We start from the raw sequence: 12,131 nt of genomic DNA on the forward strand, positions 1-12,131 counted from the left end.
TGAGGATCCCCCCTAGAGATACTCTGAGTTAAAGCGTAATCACGTTATATATGAATTTAAGTGCCCCTTTGACGGCTGTGCACGTCAACATGACTCATATATCGGGATTACTACTACCTCACTGACTAGAAGGCTTACGATGCATAAACAAAGAGGTGCTATCAAATCTCATTTGGACTCAACACACTCAATCACAATTAGCCGTGAAATCCTCGACAGCAACACCAAAGTAATATACTAGAACCGCAACTACACGCATCTTAAAATTGCAGAAGCAGTCCTAATTGACATCAATAAATAAAAAATAAATATACAACAAAAAATGACAACCTCACTTCCAACCCGGCGCTTAACCAACAACGAAAACAAAGAAGTAATAAAAACTAGCATCGTAAATAGTGACAAAGAAAAATATGATGCTATTGATGAAGAAAAGGAGACCAAAGAAGATGACCAGCCAATAAAGAAACCTGACACCTAATTCGCATCAAAGTTCAATTTTACAACACCAAAGTTAATTTTTAAAACATCAAAGTTCATCTTGACAAAGTCAATATTTTCCTATATATACAGCAAGGAGCACTGATGATGATTCATTCGGAATCGAAATATGGCCTTATTTGCAGCATGAATTCGAAAAATAAGTTTATTTTGAATTTTAATAAACTAAACGTTCACCAAAAAACTTTAGTGAGAAAAATAGAAAAAACGAACTACAAACATATTAACGCTAAACATTCGGTAGAATTTATAGAATATTGTAAAAATATATATATATATATATATATATATATATATATATATATATATACATACATACATACATTTGGCTTTTGACTCAGCAACAGTGTTTTCGATTTTCTCCGTATTTTTCTAAAGTTATATCAATTGATAAATAGAATAAATGAACCAACCCATGTTCATGGTGGAACATTATATTGAATTACCTCTAGTTCTGACCTTCCCTCACAATTTTTTTCCGTTGATCCACCAAATGTGTACTCAGACCACAATTTAATTAAAATTTGTTTCCCTATTTCTGTTCCCACACCTCAGAAAAAATGGAAACTTACTCGTTCATGGAATCAAATTGACGAAAATCAATTTTTTTCACTAGTTCTCGATTCCCCAATTTCAGGGCCGTTCAATTCATCTTCCGCTGATACCCTGTTAGATTTGTTTAATTCTGAAATCGTGAGGATTGTGGTGTGGATATCGTTGCTCCTTGTCGTTATGTCAAATCTACTCATGTACCATTTGCCCCTTGGTTTGACTCTGAATGTCGTTCATTAAAACGCAACTGTCAAAAACTAGAGCGATTGTATAGGAAAATAAAAATTGATATTAATCGAAATGCATGGCGCTTAGCGTTAAAAGAAAAAATATAAAAATTTTCCCCAAAAAAGAAACAAATTTTGGTCAAATCAAGTTGATTCGTTTAAAAAACAACCAAAAAATGGTGAAATATCCTCGACAAAATTTTATCTAAAAATCACAATAAAAACCAATCAAATGATTTCTTCCCCAATGATATATGACATTTTTTATCAATAAAACCAATAATATTCGTAGCACGACTATAAAAAATACCAACAAACCAATCCAGTTTGAATATGTCTTTAGGGTTGTCTTACCTGATTCAATTGTTAATCTTTCCAATTTTCAAATGTGCACTCCAGATGAATTGCGTAAAATAGTTTGTGACTCCCCTAGCAGTTCTTGTTCTCTTGATCTGATTCCAACGTACATATTTAAGAAATTTATAAATCTTTTTTTGCCATTTTTGACATTTTTTGTCAACCAATGTTTATTAACTGGCAGTTTTCCCAACCCTTTGAAACATGCTATTGTAACCCCACTTCTAAAAAAATCAAATTTGGCGACAACGTTTAATCAAATTTCCGTCCTATCTCTAATTTCTCATTCATTTCTAGTCATTGAACGAGTTGTTATCAAACAATTGTTACAGCATTTAAACAAAAACAATTTGTTGCTAGAGAACCAATCTGGCTATCGTCAATATTTTTCCACAGAAACTGCACTCATTGATATTTTCTCCCAGTTGTTCTTTTCAATTGACAGTCAATGCGTTTCTTTTTTGGCATTACTTGATATGAGTGCTGCATTTGATTGTGTCGATCATACTCGTCTCGTGTTCGTGTATAAACTTTCCACAAATTTTTTTCTCTCTGATTCAGTCTTATCGTGGTTCTCTTCCTATCTTTTAGACCGCACCCAGCAGGTTTCTTACAACAACACTCTCTCTGACGTAAACAAACTATCGTTTCGTGTCCCCCGGGAATCTGTGTGGGGACCTCTGTTGTTTCTTATGTACACTCCTGATGTTTTTGATACCATTCAAGAATATGAGTTCAGCTCCCACGCCTTTGCTGATGATATTCAGTTATTGGTATCTTGTCCTGTTGATTCGATTGATGCTTCTCTGAATAAAATGATTGATTGTCTTATCGAAATTAGATCTTGGATGAGTGTTAATCAGTTAAAGTTAAATCAATTTAAGACACAAATATTACCGGTTGGTTCATGGCAGCGGCTGTCAAAGGTCAAAATTTCATCGATCAGTATTGGCAATGACATCATTGAATTTTCCACATCTGTCCGTAGTCTTTGAGTTATTATTGACTCAAACCTAAAGATGGATTTACATATTAATAATTTAGTGAGGGTCTGCTCCAACCAACTGCGTTTATTACGCAATGTCAAAAAATCACTAAACACGTCTGTTCTTCAAAGTTTGATTCCCTCTTTCGTTTTTTCCAGACTGGACTATTGCAATGGTTTTTTATGGTGTCACCAAAAGGTCTTTTTCAAAGTTTCAGTCAATACAGAATCGTGCGGCCAAGCTGGTTTTGAGTGGTTCGTGGTTCAATCATGTTACGCCTATTTTGAATAAGTTGCACTGGTTGAGGGTTGAGAAACGTGTTTCCTTCAAGTTAGCAGTCTTGATGTTTAAATGTGTCAATAATGCAGCACCTCCCTATCTTATTAATAGATTGGAATCATACAAATCTCATTCCTTCCGATCAACCGAGCGCAATTTATTTTTTATCTCGACTTTGCGGTTCTTTGCCCGGTTGTTTGGAATGGTTACCTCCTTACTTACGTGACCCTAACCTATCATATTTACAATTTCAAAGTTAACTTAAAACTTATTTATTTGCACAATGAATGTCCGTCTTATTTGTCTATGGTTCAGTAGCGCTTTTGAGATTCAACAATAAAAAAACGTTGTATATAAATTTCTGTAATAATATATATATATATATATATATACATATATATACATATATATATATATATATATATATATATATATATATATATGCGTGTGTGTGTGGTGTGTGTGTGTAGTGTGTGTGGTGTGTGATATTTTATATTTTTAATACAAAATAGGAACATAGGCATACACTCATGAGCACAAACAGGTAAGAAAGTTTCAAATAGGTGATAACTGGGGCTTATTCTTTACAAGAATAATTTGATTAAAGCTTCAACAAGGAAAAATATGAAAAGAATGATTTTTTTTATATAACGGTAATTTTTTACGCAATTAAAGAATCGATAAAGTTTGCGTTATATGCATGTTTTATGATTATAACAGTTTTTTGCACTTTTATTTGAGTCGGCGTCTACTGTTGATGTTGACTGAAAATTTAGTAGAGTAAATGAGCTGGTTTACTATTACAATACCGATTAAAATTATTATTATTACCCTTTAACCCCAAAATTGCAATTTAAATAAAAATACATATTCCAATAAAAAAGTTAAACTTTTAGTCAAGATCAAAAAATGTTTTATTGAATTATCAAGAGAAAAAATATTTTTCCCCCAAATCAATTTAAATTTCCAACCTAAATTTGTTCCTTGGCTCCAAACTTCAGCTGCATCAAAATGAACATTGCCATTTGGAGGGTAGTAAGCATGCCCCAAGACGCCACCTATCCCGTCAAAAGAATAATTATCTCCGTGCGATCCATTCAAGAATTTGACGTTTATTTTAGCAGTAAGTTTTGTGCGATTGATTGAAAGTTTGGGAACTTGTTTAGTCCACATCTTTGAATTTAATTATAAAAAAAAGTTGTAGTGTTAATATTAAGAAAATATCGTAGAATAGGCAGTTCAAAAAAAATTTCAAAATCATATCAGTCATATCTGATTAAAACAATTAAAATTTGAAAAGTTAACAATTTTTGACAAACTTTGAATGAATCGTCCATGGCAACATTAATCTGGTCGGATGTTAACCCGATAGTTTTAAGAGGATAATTATTTATGTTGTATGTTAATGAAGTGTTCACCCAACGACCTATTAATTTTATTCTTTTCTGTTTATGTTTATAATTCAAATTAAAAAAATATATTCACTTATAGTGGCATATCTTTTTTCTCTCATTTTGCCCTCGTTCATTTCGTCAGCTTCAAAATCAGGATGCTGACAACGGGGCCTGTTCAAAACTGCTAAGGTAGGTTCGTCCAAGTTTCCTGAACAATGAACGATTTGACTATTCTTAATAATGTTTTGTAAAATGATATCTAGTGGTTGCACTTTAATTGTAATTGCAAATTGCAATTAATTAATTATTGAATTGATTATTTAATCAATCAATCAGTCACTAAGTTAATTGTTTTACTTTACCATTTGGCAATATTTAACATGAACATAAATTTCCACATTTTGATTAGTTTTCCAAATGTAATTGAAATGTGGAAAAAAAATAACAGAAATTTGATAAAATTTTTTCGTCCCACAACTAACATCAAACAACCTGTATCGCTGATGCCAGTGTAGCGCTGAAGTTTTCGCAGGGAACATTTGAATGCTTGATCGTCGTAGTCAATCTCCTGTCTGGCATAGCCAAATCTTTTCAAGAAGTCCTTAAGAATTGATCAATGACGAAAATTTAATATGTCTAATTCTCATACTCTTTGTATAGGTCTTTTGATACATGAAAAGTCATCATAAAAGCTTATGTGATGCGAGGCTTTGGAGCAGATGCCTCTACAATGGAAAATTTTGGTCGGGTTAATACAAAATTGAACAGCATTTTTATAAAAATTTGTAGAAATTCTGATCCTCCCACAACAATTAAATCAGTAAAAAAATTTACCTAACCGGTTTTAATAACAAAAATTGTTTAAAATGATGTGAATGTGATAAGCAGAAGAAGTGGTCACCAACTTTTTTGAAAAATTTAAGCAACCCCACAACAAATGCAAAAAAGAAAAACAAACTATACATCATTAGCCTTAAATATCCAACCACCCGCAACATTGCCACCTACAAAAGCTTCAGAAACATGTTTACATCTATTAAACGAAAAACTGAACGAGACTACTTCTCTAACAAACTTGAAGACGCACATAACAATGTTGGACAAAAATGGAACACTATCAAAGAAATTCTAAACAAGCAACCTCCTAACTCATCAATCACCAAACTAACTATCAACAACCAAACAATTGAAAATAAACAAGAAATTTGTGACCTTCTCAACACCCACTTTGCAAACATCGCTAGTCAACTACTCTCAAACAAACCTCCCAGCTATGGTTGTCCTACAGATTTTATGAGCCCATCCACACCCCATTCCATTTGTCTATATCCTGTTACTGAACAAGAAATATTAACTACTGTTAATATCTTGAAAAACAAAAAGAGCTATGCAGACGATGGACTCAACATGTTCCTTATCAAAAGCATAATTTTCTCTATCATATCACCACTTAATCATATCTTCAACTTATCACTAAGCACTGGAATCTTTCCTGACTCATTTAAAATAGCCAAAATCATACCAGTATTCAAGAAAGGAAACAAAGATGACATTAACAACTACAGACCCATTTCCATTCTTTCCCCGCTGTCAAAAATTCTTGAAAAACTTTTCTTTAAAAGACTCTCTAATTTCTTCTGCTCCAACAATACTATCTGCAATAACCAATACGGATTCAGACCCAACCACTCAACTGAGCTTGCTATTCTTGACTTCACTCAGCATATACTAAATGAAATGAATAACAAAAATCTTTCTATTGGCATTTTCCTGGACTTATCCAAAGCCTTCGATGTCATCGATCACAAAATACTCCTATCCAAACTACATCATTACGGAGTAAGAGGCACAGCTCACAACTGGATGAGAAGCTATCTTTCATCACGGACACAATATGTTTCCATGGACAACATCAATTCAAAGCACGCTCTTATTCATCACTGGGTGCCACAAGGATCCATACTAGGACCCCTTCTATTTTCTATCTACATAAATGACCTCTGCAATGTTTCGCCCTCAACCAAATGCGTACTGTTCGCAGACGACACCAACCTTCTTTTTACTTCCAACAACCTACCAGATTGCTCTCAACATATCAATCTTGAACTCCAAAAATACTCTAACTGGTTATCCAATAACAAACTAATCATAAATTATTCGAAATGTGCATACATTATTTTTGGCCCAAAAATACTCACCAACCAAGCTCCTAACCTAAACCTATTAGTTAATGGTGTTCCTATAAGCCGCACCCTGTCTACCAAATTTCTTGGAATCACCATCACAGAAAATCTTTCATGGAATTCTCACCTACAAACTACCTCAGACAAATCAACAAACTCACAGGCATCTTCTACAAAATCAAATATAAACTCTCTCTTTCTGCTCTTCGCACGCTTTATTACACATTCATCTACCATTATCTAACCTACTGCATCACACTATGGGGAAATAGTCCAAAAAGCCACCTGAATAACCTAATACTTTCTCAAAAAAGATTAATACGTTTAATTTTTAACCTCAAACCCGATTTTCATACTAAACCCTTCTTCCTAGCAAAACAAATTTTACCACTTAACTTTATCTGTCTTTACTACTCTGCTTTATTCGTTTTTCAACAATCTTCTCCCACCTCACTTTATCAATTTCTACACATTAAGTTCAATCTACAACCACTAGACACACCCCTCTCTTCTATATCTACAAAACTCGCCTCAAATTAATCCAGACAAGCATAAAAATAACAGGTCCTAAAATTTGGACAGAACTTGTACCTCCCCATCTAAGAGACATCATAAACCTACAACATTTCAAGTCAAAATTCCGTGCTTTTTTATTGACACTGGATCTCGACTCCACTACCTAATATTATATTAAGAATACTTAAAACAAATGATGCGGATGAATGGTCTTTATGAATGGTTAAACTTTTATGTATTATATATGTACTGAGCGAACATTTACATAGTTATATGTCTATATATGTATGACACGAACATTTACTTATTTATCTTCAATTATCTTTCTGCTTCAGTTATTTTCCTTATTTTATTTCATTAACTATTCATGTATCTACCTGCGGTGGCCAACACAAGACAAACAGTCTTATTCGGTCTCCGCATATTCAACTTCATAACTTTTATTCACTTATTTGATATGTTGTTGATTATGAATAAAACTTTGAAAATGAAAAATGAAAATTTCTGGCTACACCACTAAAAGTTATATTTTTCTTACATAAACTGATAAACTGACATTAATGATAAAAACTGTTAGAATAATTATTTTTCATTAAAATCTAACCTTTGCTTTAGTCCTTTTCTCAATGGGAACGGATAAAACCAAATAAACTTTTATGATGGCTAATAAAACATTTGATGCAATCATTATAGAAACAAATTCTCAAGCGAGGCAGTTTCTCTTCCATTTAAACATGTTTCGAGCTATCCATTAAATGAAAATGAATGATTTTTCACGAAGGCTGTCATTTGTTAATGCTAGTTGGTGAAATTTAGTTTATAAATATATCTATTGCGTGATCGAAAAGATTGTTCAACGAAAGAAACAAGAGTGCTGATAAATCATGATGTAGTAGTTAGCAAGTTTTTCAATATTTAAACAACATAATTTATTGAATTTAAGATTAAAATTATAACTTATTGCTTTTCAATTGATTTTTTGTACACAAAAAATTGTATACTCAGCATTTTGAATAGTTAAACGCACAGTTTTATTTTTAGCTCTTTTTTAAATAAACTCAATATGACTAATGAACGTTTGTTTTTATCGTATCACGCCAGAAGTATTTACATTTTACATAAATTAGTATCATGCAAATGAACTTACCAAAACATAAAAATTTATTTAAAAAAACCGTCAACAAATAAAAAACGGTTTGAACTCGTCACAAAGCCATAAAACATCTACAATCAAATTCACGAAAAATCTTATCTAAAAAATGAAAACCTAACCGGAGATTACGATGCTTTTTGAAAAAATAGTATGTGTTTGTTTGATGCTAATTAAGGTATCAAGTAAGTTGTTATTTGCCGATAAAAAGATAATAACTGGTTAACAATTTGAAATGCTGATAAAGTTAAACTCGACATCATTAAGAGCTTGGTATTCCTTGCTTCAGTCCCTTGACGTTAATCCTTAAACGGTTTGTTCATTAAAACGATTTCTCGAAAATAAATCTTCTATTGAATTCATTTGAAACATGTTTAAACTAATTTATAAATTGAATGAATTTACAAGAAAAACGTTGCAATTATTTATTTTATGGTGCACACGAATTCATACATTTTGCTGTTTGGCACATTTTAATAAGTCCAAACACAAGTTATCTATTTTTACAGCCTTTTGTTGTCCAAATATACGGAAAAAGAACATTAAATTTGATGCTAAATTTCACTAAAAAAATTGAAAAAATTTTTCAAATATTAAATTTTTGGTTATACAAATTTTTAATTGTTTTTCTAATTATATAAGAAAAATTTGTTAAATTTTTTTACTAACAAAACTTATTAAAAACCACCAAAATCTACTTTCTATGCAGCATGTTAATATTAATCAAAATCTTCTATTTTAATTTGAAGCAAACCTCTGTTTTGTTTTTTTTTGTTGTTTTGTTTTTTTGAAATTTTGATAGGCTGTTGTAAAAAATATTTAGTCGACAAAAATGCAAAACCCTTTGACCTACTTTTAGAACGGCTTTGGATCATTGTTTCAGCTGCCATCATCAGAAAATTGCTAATTCATCTATTTTCCATAGTCACACTAGAGAGTAAATTTTGTCTTTATTTATCTACGAATGTTGTACATTGATTGAAAAGGTATTTATGAGAAGTTAAAAAAAATATCATTTCATATTTTCGTATGTTTTCTATTCAATACCCACCAACCGGCACATTATTGCTACTGAGGACGGTTATGAATGCCTACACAAATTTACTCCTCTTGCTACAAAAACAGTTTTTTTAGTAAATTTGTTCTCCACCTTATTTAATGCCATAATTGTATTTTTAACATTGATTGTTCTCAGAAAACATTTGTTTATTCATCTTATTTTAAAATTTATTTTTTAAATTCTGTCAAATTATTAAATTGGCTAAAACGTATCTAAAATAAAAACACGATAAGTAATTTTTGGCGACCTTGCAAGCCAACAAAATTTCAGCTGAAAAAATCTAACAAAACGTAGCCATCTCTTTAATAGCATAACGTATCAAAATAAATAACTTAGCAAAACGTCGCTTAAATTTATGTGTATGAGTGATTGAAGACTTGATTTGACATAATGTGTGAATGCGAAGTGAATTATAAATTGCATTGCTAAAATTACAGTATTGATGATTTGAAATAGAACGTATGTATTAATAAGGTGATGGTGTGCTTACCTGAAATCTAAATTTGTGGCGACATTTCAAGTTTCTTCATTCAGGGTAATTATTAATATCATTATCGTATGTAATTTTTATTTTATTTCTCAATGATAGATGAAGTTCGCGTATGTATTTACTCAAATAATTTTAATTATTTGTTTTATTTATTTCATCATTTTAAGAGTGGGTATGGAGATTTAATGTCTTGCGTGCATATTTTTCATAATAATAATAATAATAATAACAGAACATAACGTAGCATAACTTATTAAAATCACCTGATGTAACGTAACAACTGCAGAACTAACAGGTGGCCGAGTATTGAATGAATTGAAGCGATCAATATATAATGCAATACTTTCGCGAACACCTTCATATGCAAAATTAAACAACGGACCAATACAAGAACCGACGCGTGGAGGAATGGAAGAACGGGCAAGTGTAAATATAAAAAGGAATGAACAAATGAGAACGGTTGACTGATTGAATAATGGAGTAAATGTAAAATATGCTAAACGTTATTAGGGGAACGGAAAAACAAAAAATAGACAATAATAATCACGAACATAAAAACATGATGAGTGAAAAGAAAAAAATTAACGTAACAAAAAAATGAATGAACAAAAGGAATAAACAGAATGAATGAACAGAATGAATGAACAGAATGAATGAACAGAATGAATGAACAGAATGAATGAACAGAATGAATGAACATAATGAATGAACAGAATGAATGAACAGAATGAATGAACAGAATGAATGAACAGAATGAATGAACAGAATGAATGAACAGAATGAATGAACAAAATGAATGAACAGAATGAATGAACAGAATGAATGAACAGAATGAATGAACAGAATGAATGAACAGAATGAATGAACAAAATGAATGAACAGAATTAATGAACAGAATTAATGAACAGAATTAATGAACAGAATTAATGAATAGAATGTATGAACAGAATGAATAAACAGAATGAATGAACAGAATTGCTGGTTAATTGCAATTTAAGGGTGTTGGGGTCCATCGGGCAGAGAACCTCAATACATATTGGCAAGAATTCCATCGAGGGGAGGGCGTTCCCATATTTTTTCATTTTCTCGTCCGCTGCCCTGGCCGCGGCCAAACCGCATTCTTTACTTGTCAGGTTTACAAATGTATTCGTTTAGCTCTGAGTGACGTAGTTGACGGCCCCCACCCAGGCGACAAACCAAACCGTGGTGCCCAAACTCGTCCGCCCCTGCGCCACATCGTCACGTGTATTTATTCTGAATGACCAGGCCAAGTCTGAAGCCAATGGCAAATCTCACAGACTCGTCGTCAAGCCTAGTGCCCACAGAGGTGTTGGGCCACGATCTCAACCACCCACAGCTGGCAACGCTGGACATGGCCAACAAACGAGCGGTGGAAAAGTCGTCGCCGCATGAAGACAACAAATTTTGAAAAATTTTTTTATACTCTTCGTTCAAAATTTTGATCTACTGTCTCAAAATGTATTTGTTCCGCAATGAATTCAAGCTAACAGCAACTGAAACAAAAAGTTTAACTGAATTCTGCCTATTTGCAACCCATATATATGTGCCAGCATGGATGTTGTGCCCAATACCCAGTGATGCACCAGTCAATGACCTGCAACTTCTGAGCAGAATTGAACAATACTCTGAAATCAACAAGAATGTAGCAAGTGCTGCCACAAAAAAGTTGAAGAATCATCTGTGGTATCTCGGTACAGAAATGGTTTGGCTGTCATTGTTCTCAAATAAGGTTGCAAATGCTGAGTTGATTGTGGAAGCAATGACTGCAGTAGATTCTGACTGGAGTGTGCGAGGTGTCAAATATCCTGCAACTGAACTGGAACAGGTGAAAAGCAAACCACTGCATGATCTGGTATCAGGTACATCTCGTGCTGCATTGTTATCACTTGGAATGGATGTTGCTATCTTGCGTGAAACTGAACCAGACTCATGGAACGATCTTCCTTTATTTCAAAAAGTAGCAAATGTTGTGAAGTCACTTAAGGTCGTTAATGACACTGCAGAACGCACTGTGGCACTCATGACAAATTTTAACCAGTCTATAACCAAAAATGAAACAGAACTGCAAAAACTGATACAGGTGGTGGAGGACAATCGAACACGTATTCCGGACTCCTCTAAGCGCACATTAGCCAGTGCTCAAGCAGCTGCTGCTGTGTTTTGAGTCTGACATACTATGAGTGATTAACAGAAAAACATAAACTGAGTACATTAATTGCCTCAAGTTAATTTCAGTTTCTCAATCAAAGATTAACAGTACTGAACTTTCGTTTGGTATAATCAAGTTGCCTTTACCTTGTGAGAACTGTTTGTTTAGTGTTGAATATTTTGTTATTTTGAGTATAAATTTGTAGAACTGTTAAATCTTACATGATTTTCACAAGAATGTTGTTCATTTACTGCAAAATAAACATA

The 12,131-nt window shown here is 32.7% G+C and overlaps 2 protein-coding genes across 2 annotated transcripts in view; one reads left to right on the top strand and one right to left on the bottom strand.

Moving 5' to 3' along the window:
* HELRODRAFT_150681 (hypothetical protein) overlaps positions 1–4,027 on the bottom strand; it is a gene marked incomplete at both ends in the record, with an annotated part of 13,910 nt that extends 9,883 nt beyond the window's left edge. Inside the window, one exon of the mRNA XM_009015114.1 lies at positions 3,874–4,027. Within this exon, the coding sequence (XP_009013362.1) occupies positions 3,874–4,027 (154 nt within the window). The remainder of the gene's footprint in view (positions 1–3,873) is intronic.
* Positions 4,028–11,172: 7,145 nt separating this feature from the next.
* HELRODRAFT_169276 (hypothetical protein) lies at positions 11,173–11,880 on the top strand (the record flags this gene model as incomplete). Its single annotated transcript, XM_009015115.1, has 1 exon — positions 11,173–11,880. The coding sequence occupies one exon, from the start codon at positions 11,173–11,175 to the stop codon at positions 11,878–11,880; it is 708 nt and encodes a 235-aa protein (XP_009013363.1).
* Between the last annotated feature and the right edge of the window lie 251 nt (positions 11,881–12,131).

The sequence above is a fragment of the Helobdella robusta genome (genome assembly GCF_000326865.2).
Source record: "Helobdella robusta unplaced genomic scaffold HELROscaffold_15, whole genome shotgun sequence".
Taxonomy (NCBI): domain Eukaryota; kingdom Metazoa; phylum Annelida; class Clitellata; order Rhynchobdellida; family Glossiphoniidae; genus Helobdella; species Helobdella robusta.